The sequence below is a fragment of the Pyxicephalus adspersus genome, chromosome Z (genome assembly GCF_032062135.1).
Source record: "Pyxicephalus adspersus chromosome Z, UCB_Pads_2.0, whole genome shotgun sequence".
NCBI lineage: Eukaryota > Metazoa > Chordata > Amphibia > Anura > Pyxicephalidae > Pyxicephalus > Pyxicephalus adspersus.
This window is the reverse complement of record NC_092871.1, coordinates 26435865-26461975: the sequence shown is the minus strand read 5'-3', so window position 1 is coordinate 26461975 and position 26111 is coordinate 26435865. Positions and strand designations below refer to the sequence as shown.

At 36.5% G+C, this 26111-nt stretch overlaps 1 protein-coding gene across 1 annotated transcript in view; it reads left to right on the top strand.

The window, feature by feature from the left end:
• GPC3 (glypican 3) overlaps positions 1 to 23876 on the top strand; it is a 242922-nt gene extending 219046 nt beyond the window's left edge. Inside the window, exon 8 of the mRNA XM_072430796.1 lies at positions 23516 to 23876. Coding sequence (XP_072286897.1) covers positions 23516 to 23697 — 182 coding nt within the window. The 3' untranslated portion in view covers positions 23698 to 23876. The remainder of the gene's footprint in view (positions 1 to 23515) is intronic.
• The last annotated feature ends 2235 nt before the right edge of the window (positions 23877 to 26111 follow it).

The window sequence follows — 26111 nt, the reverse complement described above, 5'->3', positions numbered from 1 at the left end:
GGCTTTTTTGGCATAATCATATACAGTTTACTTGTGACTTAACATGGAAAGTACAAACTGATTTTGCGAGGTGGTACAATAACATATATAGGGTTTTTCATATAATTCCATATAAGCTATCCAATTGTTTTAATAAAGAATCTGTCTTGTGCCCGACGCGTTTTGCCTTAATTGGCTTCTTCAGGGGAAGGTAGAGACTTGAAGAGCAGATGTTTTAATTCCTGTAATCCAAAAAAATATATGGAGATGCCAAGTTTAGTTAGGTGTACCAGATGCTTAATAAGGTAATTATGTTTTTGGGGGAAGAGAGGAAAAGGGAAGGAGATATTCGTAGATGAAGAAGAAGGGGTCAGGACCCCCCCCCCAAAGAATGAAGAAGGCTGAAGATTGTCCTCAGGTTACAAAAAAAAAAGGTTTTAAAATGTATTTTGTCAATAGGGTGCCAATAATGTAGGTTACGGTTGGGGGTGATATCTATCCAAGTAATATAATAGAATAATGTTTAAGGGTTCAGATAGAACAGTTGGAAGGGTGAGTTGCTACAATATTTGGGATAAGGCTTGGCATACACTCAGATAAACCTTACCTTATCTTTTCTATAAACCATTATCCATTTAGAAATCCAACATTCACATAAAAAATATAGGATGGAAACTTGATTAAGTAAAAAGTTATAGAAGGCGAATATTAAGACAGAGAATTTAAAACCCAGGTGAATAAGAAGTAACCATGCCAATATTTTCTCCTGGAGATTAGCAGATGGTACAAGGGTCTCCTGGTATGCAAACAGTCATTAATAAAATAAATATTGTTTTCCAGCCCTTCAGTATTTTCTAGGGAGCATTGGGGGGGTTATTGGTTCAGTTTATAGTTAGGGAGAGTTAGACAAGCGAGGGTGGTCAGGTTAATTTGGGTGGAATCTCCATAGAAATGCTATTGTAGGACAATGCAAGAGATGAGTTTGTCACAGGGGAAGGTGTACAGAGAGTACAGTACAGGTCCAACGAATGAGCAACAGAGAACAGGTAGGTGAGTGAAAAAGATACCGTACCACTGAGATTTCGAATGAGCAGATGGATAAATTTGCATATCAAGAAAGGGATTGGCATCTAGTAATGACTCCTCTTATTCCTGTATGATGATGGCAAAACTGATTTAAAGACAGATTAAGCTACTTATGCTGTATTTTGCAAAATTATCATTATTATAATTATTTAGGAGCCAATTTCCACTACCATGTTGTAGTTTGAGCGTTTACAAATGTTATGATATGGGTTAACATGCATTGCAATATATGCATTAAAAAACTTGCATGACACCTCCAAGAGAAGCACAACACACACTATGCACATTGTGTGGTTCAGTCCAGTGTACAATGCGTTGGGGTGGTATTCACAATGGATGGCACCGCACATATAGCAGGCATGTTGCCATGCACGTTCCTGCAATGCATATGTTCTTGATTTAAGATATATTTTAGAAGTTATTTTGCATTTTAGCAGTTAAGTGAAAATCACTGGGACTTCTAGCTGAGCACTAATCAATGCTGCATTAAAGTCTTTCTTAAGAATCTTTTAATGAGACCTAGTAAATCCCCGACCTCTTCATTCAGCTCTTTATTAATTGTGGAATGTCTGAGACAATGATGAGAGCGGAGCGTCCTGCCACTGCCTTCCATTAACTACAGTATTGGCTTTTGCTAATGACACAGGGAACAAGGACTGAACTAAATCCTCAGCAGCTGACTGCTTGACTGATGACTCCCTGTGGTTCAGTGACCTTGCCTGGGATCCTTTCCCCTGGCCTCTCCTCCGCCCATCCTTTGTCTAGATTAGATACTGTAGAAAGAATCGCAAGGTTTCTACAAACCCCATTTCTACATTCTAACCCAAATTCCACACTTTCCTCCGCCTGGCACTGCTGTAATGATTTCCTTCAAAACCCCCAGGCCCTCATAATTTAAAGCTGCTAAATATGAGTAATTACGCCATTACCACCTCTTCCAAATGTTTTGTTAATACAGAATTGGACAAGCTCATTTTTTAAAACCATTACCTGTTTATTAAGATGAATGGATTGTATTGTAAATAAGCCTGCGTGTCATTTTTGTGTTTATTTGGTGCACTAATTTCCATCTACATGGCTGATTCTGCTGATATGCTCCCATATATTGGATTTATAGGCCACCCCCTAAGACTACACATCGCTTGGGCTGTGCTGACCTGTACATATTATATTATAGTGGATCTCTAGCCTGGCGTTGTTTAGTATTACAGTATATAGAAGGTTAGAACCTTGTATGGGTTTATTCGGTTCCTTGGGGGAGTATTTGCTCTTACTTTACTACTACGGAAAGGGAAATCTATGAATAAAAAAATAACAGTAAAAAGAAAAACGTAGGTTTTCTATAAAATATATGCACAGTATTTGGCCTTATCATTCTCAGTCGGAGTTTTCACCTTCATGTCTTTTCCCCACCTCTACCCAGTGAATGAACAATAAAAGGAGAAGCTGCACACTGATATACTCATCTGTCGTTCTGCTTCCTTCTCCCAGCAGCATGCTCCTTCCTATGCAATACATTGATTGGGCTCCTAGTGTTGCTTCTCTTTCCACCTCTGAGCTCTGTTGTATAGTGACTGCAAGCAATACCAAGGTAAACTACAGTACATGCACAGCATTCAGAATACATATTAAGATACTTACTCTGCTGCATTTACTGCATGTGTTTCAGATCTGGGGTTTAGCTTTAAAATGGGGTTTGGAAAAGCAGAACCTTTACAGTATTAATGGGTGATGCAGGGCTAAATTTCCAATTATCAGTTTGTGACTTAAGCTGCATACACATACGCAATTATTGTCATTGGAAAGGATCTTTCACGATCCTTTCCAACGACAATAATTGCTGTACACATGCCAAATTCTCGCCCAATATCGGCTGAGCCAATTATCGGGCGAGAACCATTTGACGTATGTATGTAGCTTTAGTCACATAAAAACTTACTTTCAGTATTACTAATTGCTTTCTGTTTCATACTATCTTTTATTTGAAAATACAAATGTATACAGCTGCCAAGATTAAAATTATGTACTGACAAAGAAGGGCATATTCATCAAGCATAAATGAAAAAGCAGCCATTTCCCTAACATGAGCGCTTTACTTTGATCATGTCTTTTTCAGATCATTTGTCAAAGAGATTTTCTGTAAATTGGGGAAGAGGGATAAAAAGGGATGAAAAAAACAACTTATCAGTATGATGACAAATTCCTACTGGACTTTTAAGGTATAGTGTATCTAGACCTAAGAACAAAAGTGTAACTGGAGCTCTGTTCTAGAATTCCTTTTCTCTATAGCTACAGTATGGCATGTTAGCGTCTATTACTGGCAGGAGTCAGGAGTAAGAAAAGTAGTAAAAAAATGCACTTACGATATCTAAGCCCCCTTACGGAATTGTGTTAGGTTTCGACACAATTTAAAGAAACCTGTAGAGAGAGAGGGAAAGATGTGCCGTTACTCATCTTTCATTTCCCTGGCTGAAGGAAGTGATCATCGCCTTTACAATAGCCTCTTTATCCCTAGGAACATTCAGGCAGGGTGCTTTTACTTTGCAAGTACAGGTAGTCCCCGGGTTACATACAAGATAGGGACTGTAGGTTTGTTCTTAAGTTGAATTTGTATGTAAGTCGGAACAGGCATATTATTTTAATAAATGCAATTAAGACAGATGTTTCTCCAACATAATATTAGGCAGTGTGGTGTCAGTTACTGTATAAAATCCTCACTGTGAGTTAATCACTTGTCTTGGTCATTAAAGAGTTACAAGAAGCTGCAGAAAGAGCTCATCCCCCTAAGATCACCCACAACCTCAGCTGTGTTTAGCAAAAGATTTCTTCTGCAAGTCATGCAAACCACCCCCTCTAGCCTCTGTCCTGCACAGGAGGGAGCAGGGAAGCCCCGTTTGTATCTAGGAGGCATCCGTATGCCGGATGTCCTTAACCCAGGGGCTACCTGTACAATCATTTTTTTTGCTGCCTGTGCCCCCGTTTCCACAAAACTGTGGAAATCACCTAAATTTTAGAGTTGTCATTAGAGCAAAAAGTCAGAGAAAGTCATCCAACGTGGACACATGTTTGGGTGACAATTGTCTTAAGATGTAATTGGCCTCACTTTCCTTTTACTTCCTGTTAGGCATTTGGGACAAGAAGGGAAAGCAAATCTCCCCAATAGAATTGCTGGGAGTGTGAATCTCCTGGAGTACTCTGGGCACGCTAAGCTAAACAGCACTGAAATTGAGAGGGACCTACCAGCTTTGGTAACTCGAACCTGAGCCCACTTCCTGTATGCCTCTGTACTCTGGTGCCTTTCCACAGACTTGCATTGTAAACAAAATATCACTCATGCAAAAATATCAAACCCTCCTGCATCAAAACCCACCCAACCAAACTAGCACCAGTCCTTCCCAAAGCAACCACCTTGGCAAAAATCTTTTAACTCCTTTCTTCCTAATAAATATCTTTCCCAGTAAAAATCCATCCCTTCCCTACTTGTTCAAACAAAAATTACCAAAGGAAAATCTGCCCCGAGGACTCAGCTCTACCGACTAGTCATAGGAAAAGATTTTTGAGAGTGTGCTTGTAACTAATGAATTGTGACCAATAATTGAATGGCAGTTGGGCATGGGAAACTGGGCACCCAGTAATAGATGCAGGAGATGTTCCCATACCCCTCTGCCAGGCTCATCATCATCACCAGTTAGTTAAGGTGCGTACACACTTCCAATTTTTATCGTTCCAATCGAACGACGAACGATCGATTGGGCAAAAAATCGTTCGTAAAAAAGTAACCAACGACGCCGACGAACGAGGAAAGTCGCTGGAAACGAACGACCGGACCGGCGGATCGGATTGGACGACGATCGTTGAACATCGTTCGTGTGTACGGTCGTTCGTTGATCGTCCATGTTCAGAGCATGCATGATGAACGAACGTCCGTTCACTTTCCTGTCGTGCACATAGTTCCTCTATCGCTTAAACGATCGTATCTATTGTGTGTACAATATCTACGAACGATCGTGTCGTTACCTCTATGTGCAGGATCGGTGCTATACGATCGTTCGTGTATATCGTGCAGGAACGTTCGTCGTTCGTTTTCCGACGATAATAATTGGAAGTGTGTACGTAGCTTTAACCTGTTAGTATGACTGCTAAAGATATGTTTGGTTTAGTTTTTTTTTTTTTTATGGATCGCTATTACCAAAGCAGGAGATACAAATACACAAGCAGTAGCTACAAGTGGTATGGATAGCCCTGGTTACAAAAACCTGTGTGTATAATGAATAAAGCTTATGGAGATCTCTCTTGCACCCTTATTGTAATTAGCTGATAATGGGAAGATGGTGAAATAACTGAACATGTTGTTATGAATTTTTTTTCTTGCATACTTTATAAAGTTAAATCAAACTTTTTGATGGTTTCTGAGGACGTCAACTATGAACAACGTCTTTTCTACTGTCCATGACTCCACTACTACATGTCCATGATCCCCCTCCCTCCTTGCCAAGCTTCCTGTCTTTTTAAAAAAGAAATTAATGTATACTTTACCATGGAAGGAAATTTACTTTATTAGTGAAAGTGTATAGCTTTGCTGACACCGTAATCCCCTTATGACCTTACCCTCACCCCCTGCGCAGACACAACAGTGTCTCACATGAAGATGATCCAGCAGTCACATCCTTCTCAGTGTGACACTTCCTTACTGTCATGTCCTCCGCTGTCCGGCAGCTGTCACAAATATATAAGCATGAAAAATACACCTTAAAATCATTACTGATAAATGTTGACTTGCTCTTGGTTTGATGAGATTAACCTTTTTGGGTAATCAGACAGCATTATGCACATTTTTGGCTTGGCCACCTATTGTTATAGGGAAAATGAAACTAATGACAATCACCTAAAAAAAAAAAGTTACAGAATTTGAAGAAAAAATTAAAACACAGACCAAAGATGCGAAGACAAACTTGCTTTCCTGTTTCTAGTTTTGAATGCAAAGTAGCAGAGTTAAGTAGATCTAATTTTAACTGGGTAACATTTAGCTTGGTAAAGCACCATGTATCATAAAGGTAAAAAACAAAAACAATATTTTTAAAACTCCTTTCAGCTTTTGCATCTCAGTGCTACTGAGAATTTCTTTTAGCTACTTCCTGACTTTGGGGACTTAATACAACATCTGCTGCACATTATTGTCCAGGACTGGCTTCTGGCATTATGGACCGAGCCTGCACACCATTCATCTCTGTGGCCGCATGGAGTCCTCACTAGGGGTGCGTGTGACAAGGTGACAACATAGGGGAACATTTGGAATATACATCATGCCTAAAAATGCCTAAACAAAGACCTTCACGGCAGGATTATATAGTTGCATATTTCAAACAATGTCAAGCATTTTTTTTAATTACATGGAGAGGTAAAGCTTAAATGAGAATTTAGTGGTTGAGTTTTATCAGATAATGACATGCAGTAACCTGAAAGGATCCACTAGTGGAAGAAGTGCTTTTTCATGTATGTTCAGAACCAGGTTACCAGACTGTCACACCCCTAAGTCAGTGGGCCTGATTTATTAACCTCCCTAGCGTTCTAATTCCGTCCAAATTTCCATGCAAAAAGCGTTACATTTTTTTTGCATGAAAATTTATTTTACATTGTAGGCTATAATTCCTAGGCAAAACTCACTGAAATAACTGAAATATGTCCAATATATAATAAATGTAATAATAAACTTTAAATAAAAAAAAAAACACCAAAATCTGTTAAAAAAAAAAAAAAAAAGTTAAACATGTAATGTAAGTGTACAGTAGCATATATAATATAATTATATATATATTATATATGATTTATTTTCTAATCAAATATATATATATATATATATATATATATATATATATATATATATGTGTGTGTGTTATATGCTCCTAATGATGTGAAAACTAATGTGTTCTACCACCTAAACTTTTCTTCCATCAAAAAGACCATGTTATCTCTGAAACTTACCAGCATGGGCAATGCTAGGATTTCAGCTCTTTAATGAATTTGTTTTTTTCCATTTTATTCTTACTTGCCACTTTCTATAATATAATTTTTCTCTCCTCTAAGCTATAAAACACACATTTCATTTTTAATTAACATTACCCAAAAAAATCAGCATGTATTAGTTCCTTACAAACAGCAGGAATGACTTTGTTCCTACAGCTGTCAGAATGCAGTTAAACTGATATTTTAAATTATTCTTTTTTTTTTTAACCTAAAAAGGAAGATGTATCCTAAACATCTCCAGGGAAAGTAATCCACAACAGACATTGAAATGACATGCAAAGTATGCGGAAATGTAGTGAAAATAGCTGTAAATTGTGTGAATGTGTTAGCTTCTGCTCAGCTGACATCACTGAATGATTGACTTGAGGTTTCCGGCTTCAGTTTCTAGTAGTTATTTCCAGGGTTTTGCTTAAAGATGGTGACATTTAAAAACTGCTTGTTTGATGAATCCTCCCTGACAGTTTAAACTGCTCGAACATTGAGGTATCAAACTAGGCTCCTTAGGCGTCTTGCTGATGTTATTAACAAAAGGGTATGTTTGTTTATTATGGCTTCATTTAACTAATTAAAATATTGTGAAATAATAAATAAAATTTTATTTGTAGGTCTAGATATGCTTTAATATGTTGCAGTTCACCAGGCCTTAGAGGTGGTGACTTTATTAGTTTTAATCCTATGACACACTTCCTGCCGCTTTTGTGGCTACACTTTATTCCATTGTATCTATGGAAGTTGCCATGGTTGGCACACTGGACTTTGTTAAAGGAAAGGTAATCTATCTGCATTTTATACATTTTTGTTTTGAAGTTTAAATATGACTATCAAGTTTATGTTTGATACAGTTATGATTTTGCCCTCTTAAAAACTAAAGGTGCACTTCCAGACACTTTTCAGAACCCAAAATCTTTGGGCACCAATCGTCCGATAATCGTTAACAAACAGTGCACACCGACTGGCCAACGACGCAGATTAACAAGGTTTGTCGCTGGAAATGAGTGACCATCCCGGCGGATCTGATTGGATGATGATTGTTTGCAATCTATTGTGTGTGGGGTCGTTCAGTGATCGTGGATGGTTTTGAGTAAATTTTCTCCTGTGTACGTCACTTCCTGCATCGTTCAAACGATCGTATCTAGCGTGTGTACACTATTGGAGGATTATATTTGAACAATTGTATTATTACAGCACGTACAGAATTGTGCACAATACGATCGCTCAAAAAATTCGTGCATAATCATTGATCTTTCGTTAGTCGTTTGTTTTCTAACTACAAATATTGCACTACCTAGCCAAAAGCACTACCAAAGCTTAAAGAACTCCATAAAAGATGAGGTTATTACAGAAGCAGTTTCTAAGTGCAAGCACATGACTTATACGGATATAGATCCAACATCCAAATCATACATTTTATTATGATTACACTTTTTCTGCCATTAGGTTCTAATGTTTTGTTTAGGGTGCTAGAATTATCATCATTATGGGTTCTATAATTTCCCTTCGCCATGTTGCCATTTTCCAATTAAACAAGAACTCAAGCATGTGTCCAGCAACATCTTGATAGGTAGAAGTTATATCTGCAGCAGACAGAGCCAGCTACAGCCAAAGTACTAAATAAAACTATACAAATTTGTAGTCACTAATCTGACAAACCAGAACCAGTCCTTGAAATATAAAATAAAGATGCTGCTAGGTAGATTTATTCTGTAGAATTGGAATATATGAAATAGGCAGCATGGTGGCTCAGTGGTTAGCACTTCTGGCCTTTGCAGCGCTGAATCTCAGGCAGGACACTATTTGCAGGGAGTTTGCAGGTTCTTCCCGGGTTTCCCCTGGGTACTCTGGTTTCCTCCCTCATTCCAAAAACATGCAGTTAGGTTAATTGGCTTCATCACAAAAAATTAGACTGTATTAAAGATTAACATACATAAATAGAGACATTAACATATGAGGTAGGGACATTTTTAGATTGTGAGCCCCAAAGAGAGACGGCTAGTGCCATAACTATGGACTATGTAAAGTGCTGCGTAACATGTCAGCCCTATATAAATGTATAATAATATTAATAATAATAAATGCAAATAATAGAATATAGAAAGAATTCTATGGATGGGATTATTTGAGAAGTAGTTGCTAAGCATGCTGTTCATACAGACATGATGCAAAAAGCATTTCTCATACATTATGCTGCAATTACTAGTTCTACTAGGTGCCACCTCTTAATATTTGAAGGCACTTTACCTTTCAGTGCTCATACTTTACATTACTCCAAGTTGGATTTTCAGCTTTAGATGTTATTAAAGGGAATCGATCACCAAGATAAAAGGCTTGGGTGTTCAAAAATTAGATTAAGTACCAAATCTGAAGAACATCAGATTATTGCTACAATGTCACACTAATTTATTTCTAAACATAGGTCTAATGAACAATGATATGCAGCTGCTATGATTCATGAATCACAGATGATTCCACCAGTGATTTGTTTATTCTGCAAATTTCCTTTTGGATATTCAGAAGAGTAACCACTGGACCCAGAAGTAGAATTAGTTTTTGTAGAAAGTAAATGTCTTCCTGGAGCATTGTCCGACATCTGAGAAGTGACTCATTTGTAGCTTGTATCTATTAAAATTAATACAAAAGCCAAGCAACCCACCCATTCCTAACTTCAATACTCCAGGCTCCCTCTGTCTAATTCCCATATTGCCCCATATTTTACTGCAGTGGTGGCAGATGTTTAGTATCCAATGTGTGAACTTTTACTCGTGCTTCTTTTGTAACTGCCCTAATTATGATGTTTTCAGCACTTTTTTGTTTGGGAATGTGTAGTGTATGCTGTTTTTGTTGCTGTACTATCCTCCAGTTTAAAAAAAAAAAAGGAATACAAAAGAAAGGCTCCGTTATGACAGTCTTAACAAATACCAAATCTGGGTACTATGTAATGCACAACCTGTAAGAAGTAAACAAAAAAAAACCTTCTATATGTTATTTTGTTCTTCTAGATCATGGTCAGAGAGTTTCAGCAACAGGGACTGCTGCCAATCTAGAAAGCAGTGTAGCCAGGTGCCGATTGGCAAGGCATGTGAATCATCAATGACTGATCACTTCCCCTGTCATGTTCACCTGCAACAGTTTTTCAACCCGCTGTAATTCAAGACAATATAACCTACATGGAAGTGGCCACTTATTAGATAGATTTTACTGTCAGAAGTTATGTGCATTGATGCCCACAGCAATAGTAGTGCGCTACTGTGCATGGAAATGAGCTGTGTTGCCAAAAAATACATCAGGTAGTACTTGTATGCCAGGGCAACATGAATGCATAAACTTTTCTGGGAGCCCCTAAACATATGCAAACTTAAAAACAAGGAAAACAGTAATAAAATGTTTAGGAGAGTCTAACCTAACCCAAGAAAATGAAAGTATATCTAAAGACAGAACTTTTATGTAGAGTAGGGATATGTTAAAACCTGGTCAGTGTTTTGCTATCTTCATCCCTTCACTTTTTGTCTTGTGGACACAACAGGCAAGAGGGAGAAATCTCTTTAAAGTGAGGGAGATTTCCACTTAGAGGTAAAATATAGCAATGGGGACATTTGATCAAGTTAAAACTATTGATTACTGTTTTCATGTTATGTGAAAATTATAGACTTGCAGAATTACACTTATGACAAGCCAAAAAGCCAAAAAGGTGATTGCCTTGGGGTGGATGCAAGTAATAAAAAAATACATTTTGGCCTTTACATGTTAGGAATATGATCATATAGCTCAGCTTATGAGGATGTGACCACATTTAAACTTATTTGGCAAGTTTTTTTTAAAAGCATTGTTGATATGGTAAATATTGAAAGATGCTTGAAACTCTAATTTACTGTTATTAGTCTGTATTGATAATAGTTTAACTTTATACTAAACTTTATATTGTATTTTTGCAGTTATAACAAAATATGCCAACCATAATATAACATGACAAAAATCACACCTACTAGATTGTAAGCTCTTCGGGGCAGGGTCCTCTCCTCCTGTATCAGTGTCTGTATTAGTCTGTCATTTGCAATCCCTATTTAATGTACAGCGCTGCGTAATATGTTGGCGCTATATAAATCCTGTTTAGTAATAATAATAATAATAATCACACCATTCCAACTCCTCGTATTGTAGCCTGGCAGATTAATATGGGACCTAGACTGGCAGAATACCATGGCTCCAGCACTGATGGGGTTATCAGCTATCTGACTGTTACTATATTCAGTTGAGTGTTGGACCATCTGGTGGCACAAGCTTCTAGAAGACCCAAATGCCTGGCTCTTAAATGACATTCCCAGGCTTTGGCATGGCACAGACAGATCTTTTCTGGCCTCTTTCCTTGCTTTCTGAGTAGTCCAGCCAGGGACAAGCCCATAGTAGCAGCACAATGAACTCTTTGATGTTCTTTTTTTTTCACCTCTTTTGATGGCATGGAATGCATTCCCTCTTGTGTGCTCAAGTCAACATTGTCCTTTCATGGTAAAACAAGGGTTTATTGCCATGCCTAAATACGTTTACTGCAGGGATGTACATGCCAACTTTAATACAGCTCACATGCCAGCTTTTATCCTTGTTTTCTGTGTGCCAACTAGAAGGTATGCGCCAACTGTGGAGCAATCCACTGCTATAGTCACATACGATTCAAGAATGAATATTTGGCCAGCAAATATAAATCTAGGCTGGGTTACACACACGCACCTTTAGACAAGATTGAAAAAAAGTCTCATGTCCATCAAATTCAATGTCACACTCCAGCAGATTTGGTCTGGAGGATAGGAAAACAAAAATCTGCTGTTTAACTTTGGCTGGGGAATACAGAAATCTTGCAGACCACACAAAAGAAGAAAGATCAATAATAATATGGATACAAATATTAGAATTCTGTTCCTAAAAAACTGAAATTTTATATTTCATCATTTGTAAGTAAAAACAATTTGTCTCCCTGAAACCAAATGTATTGTGTCTTTTTTAGAGTGCAAAGTCCAAAACTATATTTTTATTACATATATGTAATAAATTTATAAATCCCCCAGGATTTTATTGAATTTTGCAGCTGTCCTTTTAAGTTGGGTTTATCTGTTTGTCTTATCTATATTCCCAAATCATTCTCTAGTTAATTCTCACAAACTCATCTCTGTCCTTTGCCTGCACTAATTCAGAACACATATTACAACTCTTTTCTGTACATATAGTTACATAACTGACACGTAACACAGCTAAGATCAATTTTTATTTTTTTGGCTTACAATGGATAGCTGCCACACTACTTGATTGTTACAAGTGATACTTGAAGGAGTAGCATCATACTCCTATATAGTGCCTGCATTGCACAGCTACATGCAGTGCCTCACTAGAAGATGCGGAACATCAGGAACATGGGGGAAGCAGTAACCACAACACCTGCAGCCTCACCGCCACTCAGAAAGCAGCCAATCTGTCTCTAAGAAAAGTTTACAACCTAATTTTGAAACTAAATAACTTTTCCCACCTTATAGATTGTATGTTCTTTTGGGTAGTCTCCTCTCCTCCTCCTGTGACATGGTTTGTATCTGTCGGTCGTTGGCAACCCCTATTTATTGTACAGCACTGTGTAATATGTTGGCACTATACAATAACAGAAGATGGGTTAGTTCACCATATGGAAGTTTATATAGCTGCCAAGCCTAGATAGTTTAAGAGAATAAGAATAAAGGGGGATAGAAAAAAACATATTCTCTATTCCCCTTTTACTTATTTGCTATATAAATACAGTTTATTAATTAATAACATTTAATGTACAGCACTGCGTAATTTGTTGGCCCTATATAAAATCTGTTTATTATTATTAATAATAATAATAATAATAATAATAATAATAAAATCATCAATGACATGTCTAAGGCCTATTTTTGTAAAAGTCAATTAATCTACCAGTATGCTTTTAGGTTGTATTACAGTTGTGTAAATTTGGGTCTTTGTGAATAGCCAACAGCAGTTTTTACCTATTTGGACGTATTACAGTACATGGGGTAATGCACATTCATTGGTAAAAATGGGCCATATAGTTTTCTTTAAAAAAAACACACGATGCATACAGTACATCCAGATTGAAAAAGTCACTTATGAAGTAACACGTTTTTACTAAGAATGCTATCATGTGGTAAAGTTCATGTGTTGACCTTGCACATAAATATCAAGGTCTGCTTTTTTTAGTGTGGTGCCTCAATGAGGGTGACCATTATCCTTACAGCAAGATTTGTGGGGAATGTTGAGTAGCCCAAATATCGTTGACAAGATGACCCCTGAGCTTCAAATCTTTTCTTGAGCTTTGGAGTACATTTTGTTAGCTTGGTCGGATGTCTTGTCACCAGGGGATCAGACTAATTCCTAGTCGATATTAAGATGATACAGTGCCCCTTTTTTCTAGTTATGAATGCAGACATTGTCCATATTTGAACTTAAAATAAAGAACTTGTTTAGGCAAAAACATGGGCCCAAGTATGGATATTATATATCCTAATAAATACAGTGTACCAATTCATTAGTTCAGGATAATAAAGGGAACCCACATCATTTAATTATTAAAAAAGCAATAAGGTGCCTGGAGCAGGTTTAGTAATACTAAGTAACTTTCCTTGAAATATTAGACCTTTGCTGAAACCCAATTATACCATTGCATTTCCAGTGTAAATGAGCCCTAAAACCAGAAGGCGAGTTGCCCAAATCTTGCAGAAGATGAACCAACTCGGTGCTGCCGCTTTTTTTCCTAAATGAGATATGAAATACTAAGCATTCCACATGAATATTGGCGGAATAGAAATTGATAGGTATTGGGTTAAGGGAAATTACAGACTATCTTTGTCACTTCACTAGTTTTCCATACAAATTTAACATATCAGTGATTGCCATATATTGACCTTCTTCTCCTTACAATGAAGTGTGATCCATTTTCCTATTAACCTTTGTACAGACTATGCCAGTCAGCAGTCAATATTTCAGTCAATATGCTATCAGTAGAAATTTGTATCTCTATTCACCCGTTCAGTAATAAATTGTAAAGAACAATTAATTTCAATTTGCTTTAAAGAATCCAAGCATACATAATCATGCCACAAAGCAGCCTGAGCTGGTCACTAAGAAGTCCTGCAAATAATTTATTTACTTATTTATTTGCAGCTTATTTTTAGTTTTGCTCTGGGCCACCAGTGAGCAGGGACATTTTTATTTCTTTGTTTGACCTCATGGTGGTAAAGGAGATAAAATGTACTAAAATAGATAACAGACTGAGCAGGGAAAGTGAGACAGAGACCCTGCAGGCACTACAGCTGTTGACCTTTTTTGCCACTTTTCTCGGCAAGTACCAGAGTACAAATTAGTGCTGCAGATCTCAGTCTTCATGGACGCTATTATTGGCATCAGGGTGGGCAGACACCACATGGGTGGCATAAAAGATCTGACTTGTGCTGTATGTAACTTTTAAAAACTAGGCTGATAAAGGTTATTTTCATGCCTTGTCAGCTGCATGAAATTTTGAGCAAAAAAAGTTTCCCCTACAGGGCTTTGCTGTGAGAATCTTAATTGATGAAGAAGCAGATAAATTCAATGTGTTTTCTTTTTTTTTATAACCAATTTACAGACTACCAGGAGAGTATGGTGTTTTACTAGTAGTGTTCGAGATAAATACATTGGATAATTCACTTTTTTTGTGGCAAGGATTGAAGGCTGAAGTTTAAATGGTCTAATAAATCAGTGATGCTTTATTTAATATGCTTTCACAATATAAATACTTTTTCATTAACCAAATTTGTATTACATTTTATCAAAGTGCAAAATAAAAAGGCATAACAGGTATAAAGGTATAACAGAAAAGAATACATACCTGGGTAGCATACAGACACTTAGGGTAAAGGCATATAAAAAAAAATCTGAGAAGGCCATCAAAATTTACACAAGATAACATATATATTATGAAACCATGTCCACATAAATAAATCATTCACCTTGGGACCTCTCTATGTATAATTAGGGGGTGGCTGTAAGAGTCAATCCAAAGGAAAAACACCTGAAAATGTGTAAAGTAACATAGGGTCAACCTCCGAAAAATAAACAGTCTGGAGAGTTAGCTCCAATAAAACTATAGCACAAGAAGGCATACAAGGCCAATCGTAGATATGGACAAGTAAATCATTAATACAATTTAAATATATCTACTGTAGGGGAGAGCAAGAGGGGAAGACAAACAAACTGACCATATCTAGCAAATTCACAGGACATAAGGGAAGAAAACAGGGGGAGAGGTTAATGTAAGGTTAATTTAAGGAAGAAATGATAAAGATAGAGTTAAATGGGGAGAAGGGAATGAACCTTAATGCCTCCCTACTCCACCTGATCCATTAGACAAACAATTCTACAGTGAGGATATTTTTTTAAAAAAATTTAATATAGATACTTTTTAGATAGACACAAAATCATTTGTCAGGTATTTTTTAAAAATAGAGCAGTCTTTTAGGTTTAGAGTTTACAGAGGTTCAGGTTAATCAATTGTTCCTGGACATCTACCAGATGTGCCTAAATATTTTCATTATTTCAAAATAATGTACAAATACAAACCTAACCTGGCACTGGTATAATATCCCAGCAGAAAGAGACATTATGTCCCATGCCAGCCCATATGGCCTTTATCATTGGCTAGATGCTTAAAGTAAACCCAAAAATTTAGGGCCCCTATAAAATGCCATCAGTCACTGATGAACTCCACTGTCTACTCCTACGGTCTACTACTTTTTTTGTAATAAAAGTCACGTGCACAACCCTACTATATTTATATCAGGTTATTCTGCCACAGATTTGGCTACATGGAAAGGAAACATGCCTTAAAGGAAATTAATGTAACAAAAATTGTAGATTTTCTGTAAAGTTTTTACACTGGCTGTCTAAGTTTAATTACAAGTTATTTGCAAAGCCTCTGAATGTGATATTGTCATCAAAATTAGTGGGTAGATTATGAGAACCTGTAAGAACATGCCTCCTTTACCAAAAAAAAAAAACAGTTGTTCTGTGAACCAATGTGCAAACAGAAAATGTGTTATTAAAGCAAGGGGGAGGGGTGTTAATTTGCATCTTAATTGGACTCATTAGCATCTTAATGCCAAGATCAATAATAGCTTTTTATCATGTCATTTGGCAACATTCCTGGAAATGTGACACTAATTCATTCACAAATTAAACTTCTAATTTGCGGCTTTGAAAGTCAAAAATTTTACTGTGACATTCAAATTTTTTTTCCACATTTTTTTTCTAACCATTATTGACCTGGTTGAATTTTTGCCATTCATCACTGGTTACCAATGACACAGTTTTAAATTTCTCAAGCAGCAAACTATTACACGTACAACTATTTTGCAGACAGATTTCCTTCACGCCCAGTTACAATCCCAATGGACATCAATTAGTTGAAAAAGTTGGTGATTGGATAGCAGAAGAGCTGCATCTAGCTAATTAATTAAGCTATCATCATGCTACTAGAATTAGGTAGAGGTTAAATCTTGAAATTTACTGAAGGCGTGGCTAACAAAAGTACCCCTGGAATAGTATCACGTGACCCAGATCCAGGGGATCTCCTTATTAGTCCAGAAAGACATTGTGACCCATTTTTCTCTATTATGTGCTTCATTTTTTAATGCAGCCCTAAGTTTAGATTTTAGGACAAAAAAAAGCATTGCCGTCAGCCCTCTGTCTCATACAATTGCCCTCTCTTCTAGTAGCCATAGTCAGAATTTGATTCATAAATTGAAATCTTCTACACAAAAGGATTAAAATGGAAACAAATAGAGCTATATAATTAATGTGCATTGTTTGATATGCCCCCCAGACACTGGCTTATTTTAACAAGGAACAGATTTTTGGAGCAATTACCAACATTGTTTCTCAGGGCCAAAAGGTTCACAGTAAGAATTCGCATTGAGAATTGCTTTGCAAGCACGTAATCCAGGCAGCAGAACATTCAGCCATGGTGCGAGTTAAATGCTGGAAAATTGTCATTAGCTGATGCTATGGTTTTGGATTTTTAAACCTAAAACCTTTTGCTTCTCGATGGCTTTAGAAAGCTGCACAGGTGTAATATAGATTAAGAAGTTGGTAAAGTGAACTAGAACAGCTTGCTTTCAAATATTTTAAAAGAAATGATTTAAAAATACAGCTTTGTAGTGGATAAAGTCTAAACATTGGACAGTCAGTGTAATCAAAAATAATCTATTCTTAGAATGTGAGCTCATCTGGGCAGTGTCCTCTCCTCCTGTGTCATTGTTTGAATCTGTCATTTGCAACCCCTATTTAATGTACAGCGCTGCGTAATATGTTGGCGCTAAAAAAAAAAAATTTAACCTCCTGGGCGGTAACCCCGAGCCACATTCAAGGTATCTAAAAAAAAAAAAAAAAATTTACTTGGTCCCACCGACATCCTGCCCGTCTGATCCCATAGTCTGGCTATGTCATCTTCCTTCAATCGGTCTCTCGGCGACTGTTCTGGCCTTCCCGCGGGAGTTCTGGATGACGTTGTGCATGCAGCCGTCGCTGGGGGAGTGCGCCGGGAATTCCACATTTTTTTGTATTGCATTTAATACAAAGTAACTGTATTAAATGCAATACACTGGATTTATATTTCTGAAAGCAGTACATTGTCTTTCATGAAAATTTATTTTACAGTACAATATAAAAGTATGAGTATAATAAAGTTTGAAACACAAAATCATGTCAAAGTTTATTATTACATTTTTTTTAAATGTATTTAATAATTTCGACCTGATTTTGGATTTCAAACTTGATTATACTCATACTATTATTTTCATGAAAGACAATGTACTGCTTTTAGACATATAAATCCAGACAGAAATGAACCACCCAGGAGGTTAATAATAATCTATTCCAGGATCTACTACCTAGTATACTAATATATATACCAAGCACTTGCTTGGAAGGATTTTGCTCAGTGATAGAGGCTCTAACCTTTCCCTGCCCTGTCAGGTCAAGAACTTATGGGGAATCTCTCTAGGCCCACAGACAAAAACACATTTCAGCTTCTAATATGCCTTCAAATAGCCACCTGAAATTATTTGCACAAATCTTATAACAATTTTGTGGCCTGGGTTGCTCTTGGAAATTATGCCAAAACTTACTGTTTCTTACTGTTCATTCTCTTAAAACTTTTTTTTTATTCCCCTATTCGTGCCATGAAGACAGTTAATGTTATTTGTGATTTGTGGACGTGATTACTTCAGTAACAAGAGGTGCCACTTTCTCGGCCATCCCAAGTAATATAAGAGTTGTAGACTCTACATGGATTGGCCTTTTTATGGCCAGCTTCACATGAAGGCCCTGAGTCTAAAGGCTAGGTACACAGGTGCAATGGTTCTCACCTGATTTCTCAGGGCTGATATCAGACTAGAATCTTAAGTGTGTACAGTGCTTGTCGTCCAGCGTCTGAACGACCATCCTGAAGGATCCACGGACGATGGACAACAATAGATCGTAATGGAGGTGAAGGGGAAGAGACCATGACAGGGTGCTGCACCATTGTTCTCCCCCTCCCCCCTCCATAGAGCTGAATGGTGTACAGCACTCATTCATGCATCGTGTAGTTGTTGGTCGTTGGAAAGGATCGTGAAAGATCCTGTCCAACGACAAACATTGCATGTGTGTACTCAGCCTAATGAGTGGGTCTCACCCATTTTTCTGCAGGCCTCACAATTAGCATTTAAAAGGGTCATTTCTATTTTCTTCCCCTCATTGCCTGGAAATAAACTAGCGTTAACGGGCCGAGAATAGTTCCAAGCATCAACATAAGTCTTGTGTATCTATCTTTCCAACATGAAACGACTCCGAGCATGCCACTGAAAATCATGGCAGATGTTTGCTTTGATGTCATCCTGTATTAGAATTCTAGACATGTAACATGTAAGCCGGGGGTTCAAACAAAAGCCGCAAGGTAAGGGGAAGGGGCAAACAGAATATTTTTTTTATTATTATTAATATTAATAACCAGGATTTGTATAGCGCCAACATATTACGCAGCACTGTATATTAAATAGGGATATTCATTTGATATATATTTTGTTAATAGTTTGTTATAGGTGACAAAACAAGAAAATCTTTTAATTTTGCTGGTACATAATGAAGCCTTTCTGAATAATTGTATTTAAACAACATATATTTTCATTATTAGTACTTGATTTATGAAATTATTCTTTCATCTCCTTGAAAGTGAGAAAGTATGAATCCCACAAATGATGACCTCTACTTTTATGTCTGTGACTGTTCACAAGCCTGATCCAAAAACTTAAAAAAAAAAATAAAAAAAAATATGCAGAGCAGATCTGACCCTGATCTCAAGTACACAGGTCAGGAAAGTTATGTCTGCAGATCAGAGACAGACAAAAAACTAGCATTTTTAAAGAGGTAAGCAATTGCAGGCTTGCAAGCAGATATGTATAGGAATATGCAAATATCCCAAGTTAGATTGAATTGCCATCATGGTCATTTAGACCCAAATAGTCAGTACAGTTGTTCAATGGCTAGCACTCAGGTCCCATAGCACTAGGGTCCCAGAATACTATCATGCATACAGTTTAAATGTTATGTGGTGGAGTGTTTTCCACAAACATCCAAATTTACTGGTTTCAGACCTTTAAGTTCTGTTGTGCTGAATTACGGTTTACAAACGTTGCATTAAGGCAGCCTATTCATTTACTAATGGTAAAAAAAACTGAATTCAAAATAAATGGCACCACAATAATCCACTCTGTTCTGTGTGTTGCATTAACACTAACTTATTAACAATTACTGCAACATATAGGTCTAAAGTGGCCCTAAATGGTAATACCTTGCTTATAACAACTTAATAGCAGGAGGTACATTTGATGATTGCGGGTGGAATGTTACTGCAAGCAGCAGTCACTGAGTTTGCATACTTGGGCATATGACTGTAGGGGATGTGTTTATTCTGCTGGGCCATTTTATCTCACAGAAGATAACAGCACCATATGCCATGTTATTCTATTGAAGTGATTCATGACTTCAAGACATTTTGATGAATCTGTTATTTAGTGAAGAGATCATGTCTGCCAAGATAACCATAGTCCTTAAAATTACATTTTAATATGATTGTTGAGCACTGCTGCTTTGTTTTTGTTGAATACTAACAGAAGTGTCTGGTCCTACTGTAAAGGTACAACTTATACTTACATCAGTTACCCATGAATTTATGTAATGAAAAGGCAACCCGTACCAACATGAAACCCTAGGGAGGTTTTACATTTAGCTGGTTTATTGAGCCCACCATTGATTAGTATTTTGTTTCATGTGGTTTTAACCTTAACTTTGCGATACAAGCTGGGGTGTCTCACACTTGTATTCATATCTAGTGTGTCCTAATTATCTTTTTGTAAAATTGTGTTTTCTGATATAGAATTTTGACGATAGCCTTTTTTATACAATATACATAAAACATCACACCCCACCTAATGACATGATAGGAACCTTTGATTGGGAGCCCTTTTGAGGGACAGTTTTAATTCTGACAATGGACTTTGCAAAGCGCTGCATAATATGTTGGTATTATACGAATAAAGGTAAGTAATGAAAATCACAAACACAACACATCCAAAAGTGGATGATGTAACCAGCGCCGCTCTCAAAAAAACAGACATATTCTCACTCATTTTTCTGAGCGAGATATTGTTTACTGTATAACAAACTGCTGACACACTTGGTATACCCCCATAGGTATACTATATTTAATTATTGTGACCATAAAACTAAGAAAATTATAATTTGTCAATAGCATATTTAATAAATAGACAAAAAATACAATTTGTTAAAAGATTTAGATGGATTTTAGAAAAGATCTCGTGCTATGGCTCATGGCAATTGATTGGGATTGTCTCCTAAATTTCTAGGTTTACCTTTCAAAAAGCCTATGACAAAGCACATTGAATTGTTTTAGATTACATTTTTAGGTAGTTATATTCACATATACATCATAAATATGAAAATTCTCATATGATAGAATCTAAATTGTTCCAAGAATCATAGACACAGATATGCAGGCCCAGGTTAACAATTATTCAGATAGGGGAATGGGAAACCGGTTCAGGTTTTCTAACCCATTCAATCACTTTTGTCCACATGATAACAGCAGGCCAGACATCCACTTAAAGTTATAGTATATATTTCTATCTAACAAAGTCAGACTGCGGGACTATAAATACATATAGATTTATAGTTTTGTCCGGACATTCTGGTTATGAACACAACCATGTTTGTTACAAAGATCATTCTATTGCTGATTGGTCTGAGGTGATCGTGTTCATTCAATGTCTATTGTCAGGCTAAAGATATAGAAATGAAATAAGAAAGGTTTCCCCCTGCTTAGCTGTGGATAGCAGCAGAAGCACAAAAGTCAAAAAGATGTGCTAGGCAGATTTAAAAATACTTTGGCATTTGAAACACTTAACACATTTACACTTTAACTTTATATGTAGCGAAGTTAAGTGTGTGTGAAGTTTTACTTTATATCCCCCAGATCTGGGGCTCTGTGCACTGAGCTTCCCAAGGATAATAGGTAATGCATTTAACAAAGCAAACAGAATACAAAAAAGCAATGTAAAACAACTGAGCTCCCTCGCATGTCAGTACTTTAACCAGAACAAGGTTCCCACTCACTGATTTGTTTACAATAGAATAATCAAACTTAGACTGTGAAACCCTTTAATTGAGAGGTCACAATGCTATTTACACCTGATAATTTTATTTTTCACACTATTAACACAAGTGTTACTTTGTAACCTGGAAAAGAATCTTATCAGCACTTACCTGGACTCTGAGCTACTAATGTACATGTGTAAAGTCTATGGAGAACAATGGATGTTACACAGCAGCTTTACATATCTGTTGATGGATTACAGATGTAATTATTGTCCTAAATAGGCATGCAATGAATACATAGAAGGGGGTCAATTCAGTAAGATAGAGGAGTTTAAAGTGGGCTTGCTATTTTGTTTCATGATAATTGGCCCATTAACGCACTCAATTTACACATACATATCTCATAGATGTGTAACCATTATTTCTTCCTGTTTTATCCATTGGTGAATCAGTACTTTCATCCGGCACATGCATGTTGCAGTTGTTCAAAGATGAACCAAATATTAAATGCAATACCCATGGCTTTATATCAGAAAACAGTTTTAAAGCTTTAAAGTCTGCAGACCCTGAGATCAGTGTCCCCCATTGTTTATTGGAATGCAGGAAGTGACCTATTAGTGAATTTGAAACAAAAGTAGAAATTGGACATGTCTGAACAAGATCCAGTCTTCAGGGTGGTAGATTGTCAAAAAAGATCCTAAAACCAGTCCTAAAGAGATCAATCTGTTTTAATGGACAAGCAGAGCTTACATGAATGCTGAAAAGAATGAAAAAATGCACAACTCTTTAAACTTACTGAACACAGGCTCGAAGGGCATTTCTCAGCCCGGGAGATTAAATTAATACAATTATTTACACAATAAATGAGCCATTTATCATGGTTGTCTAAACTTTGCATGCTTTGGTTTAACAGATAAGAGATATTTTTTGCATTTGGCCAAGAATTGACAGCAAAGATATTCAGTTTATGCTGCATTTGGAAGGCAAAAAAACCAGATTTACTACTGTTTTTAAAATGTGAATAAGAAGTTGATGACTGCATGCCATTGAGGTTATATTGTTGTTATAAGAAAACTATGAAGTATTTAAAGATATATTTTAGGCAATTTAAAGTACACATTGAAATTGTTAAAGGATCATTGCCTTAGCATTAAAAGCTCAAATTTAGTAACCTAAATTTTAATTTACGTATATTCTTCAGTGGGCATACAGGATAATAAGGAAAAAAAACACTTTACAAATTTCATAGATTGTAAGCTTTTCGAGGCAGGGCCCTTTCCTCTTACTGCATCACTGTCTGTCATTTGCAACCCATATTTATTGTACAGCGCTGCATAATATGTTGGCACTAAATAAATCCTGTTTAATATTATTTAAAGCTTCACTGAAAGAAAAGTAAAGGAAAGAAGACCGATCAGCCTGCACAAATAAAAAGATCAGCATTGACTGGTCTCAGTAAAAAAGTTCCTGCACAGAAGTAAAGTTCGGGAGTTTTAGAATGCTGGATTACTGCACAGATCTGAAATGTATTAAGGATATCAAGATGAAATAATAATACAAAATATCTCCTTTATTTCATTGTTTACCACCAACCTTTATAAAGACTATATTTGGAAATTGAATGGAAGGCTTAAAGTACTTCTTAAAACCCTAAAATTAGAGTCATTTTATACAATACATATTTAGAAGGCTTAAAGTTAATTACAATTCTCCTTCTTGTTTTTAGATTCGGACTACGATCTGGACATGGACGATGTACCATTTAATAAACAGATTCGTAACCAGCAGGATCAGCATGGCAGAGACATCACTCACTTCCAGTCTGGAAGCCACAGCATAAAGACTGTGTCAGCTACACTGCTGGTTCCCCTCACTGTCACCCTGTTCGGACTTGTCTCAGTGATCTGATTCCCATCTAACCCAGTTTTGTCCTACTAGCTCCATTACCTTCCCGGCTCAGTTTTCCAGTTTATAACATTTCCTGGCTCATTGTAAAGTCTTCTCGGAGCAGAAATCAATTTTATAGAGTAAATAATATTAATGTATTAATAAAGACAATTTCTTTATTCAAAGACTTTTTAAACAAATGCATTGTCTTGTTATTTATTTTTGTTCCTCATTGTCTTTTCATTGCAATTTATATTGATCATAACATGAAAACATTGTCCCTTTTCCTTCTTCCCCAGCAGATAATCTGGCATTGGATGGGCATACAAAGAAAACATCAGGCATACTTTTGAGGTGTTTACCATTTGCCAGAAAAGTGAAGGAACATTACAGAAACCAATAGTAGAGTATTAGATAAAGAAGAGGAAACCTATTTGAGATGTAAACCATAACCAGAAGTTTACACTTAGTTTGATATATTACAATGGTGTGATTTCACCTAATTTTTTGCTCCATTGGCCAATTTACAGTCATGTTTTGTATACATGCAAAAACTTCACTGGCAGCATGTAATATCTCAGGATAAGTTTCCTGATGGTGAGTGGCAAGGAGGGCAGTTGAAAGAACAAAGCTTTGTCACCCCATAACTGGAAAGGCCCAAACAGGCAAATTTATGGCAAAATTATTAGACATTATTTCAGTAAAAGGTTCACCTTTAATAGGATTTAACATGGCTTTTAGGTTTAGGTCTATATTATATTTCATGTTACATTGGGGTGGCAATCTGCAAAAAATATAAATTACATGTTATAATAAATAACAAAAAGGTGGTATAATAAATAACACCTTTTTAATATTTCTACATTACATTTATTTTCTTGATTTGAAAATGAATTTTTAATAATAAGCACCTAAGCAGGGTTTTTTAGCCACATCTAAGCAAACAGATAAGACAATTACTTGACAAATAAATCATTCCTGCTAGAACAAGCATGCCCAAACTTGTTAATAAGTTTTGTTCATTCTTTGGTGAACACACATGCATCATCTGGCTCAGTTGGTCCTCCAGGCAGAGTTCCTTGAAATACCACCACTCACCCTTTCTAAACCAGACTTAATAAAATCCTAGGGTCAATTCCTTAATGGGTCACAGATGCTACCAACAGTCTATCCAAATGCAAGGAGACATACTATTAGTTACCACATAGTTTTATACTATTTAAAGTAATCTTTATCACATACATACTACAAATAAAATCAAACAAAACTTGACATAAGTGACTTAACTTCAATTAATTTTCAATTCACCATTTCTAGTCAATAACTTTCTGAAATTAAAGATCGATTTATGGCCAATTCTATAAACAACTGCATAGAATACTTGCCGAAATGGCAAAATTGACCTGTTTGTGGCAAGCTTAAGGTACCCAAATAGCTCACTCACATTGAGTTTAAATTACTAAAGAAGCAAAGGTTTTTATAATGAGCAAACTTATTGAATAAGATGATGATGTGCTCACTTAAGTTGCCAAATCATATGAACATCCAGAATAATTTACTGAATTGAACTTCCACAGAAAACTGAAAACACTACAGCTAATTTTTAAGTCAGTGGCTTAGTGACATTAACCTGCATGTGATTGCATTCCCAATGTGAGAAAAGAGCATTCAATGAGACTTGATGCCAAACTTAATGGAAAATAGATTTAGGGTATACACAGACTATCATGGGAGAACCTTATGGATCCACAAACCTTGAATGGCATTGCTTATGGTTCGAAAATACTTTAATCCCTGGACCAGATCCATTCCAAGTTTGCTGGATCATCCAAGTTCCCCCATGCAAGTCTTTTTTAATAATTCACACCCTTCATGTCCAAGTTTGGCAATGCATTCATTTACAGGAAAGTGGATTTCTTTAGATTCATCAGATCGCTTTACAAAGACCTGTGCTAAATAAAAGCATGGAGGCTACAGTGCTAACCTTTTAGAAGTCTGTCTGTGAAGATGATCTAATGGCTTAAAATAATAACTGACCCACTGACCTGGAACAAGAATACACAAGTACTGTGACCTAACTATTTGCTGCATGCTTGTTCTGAATCAGTGGCTCAGAATTTTCATTACAGTGGCAACTAACATTTTTAGGAGGTTAGCAATGGCAGCCTCCCCTGCAGATGCATGTTATCCTTTAAATTAAAGCCCAAATCTAGGCAAACCTTTTGTGTATCCAAATGGGAAAAGTTATCACTGATGTCCACCTTCATTTCCGGTGAAAATTTTAACTGCCAGGCTCTGGCTTCATAACATTGAGTCGCTTAGCTACTAGTAAAGTCAAAACTTCTGATCTTCATAGCTATTTATATTAAAGTCTTCTGATCAGAAATACAGGTGTTCAAATAGCATTTTCATAATAAGACTTCAGCAATGGCTGC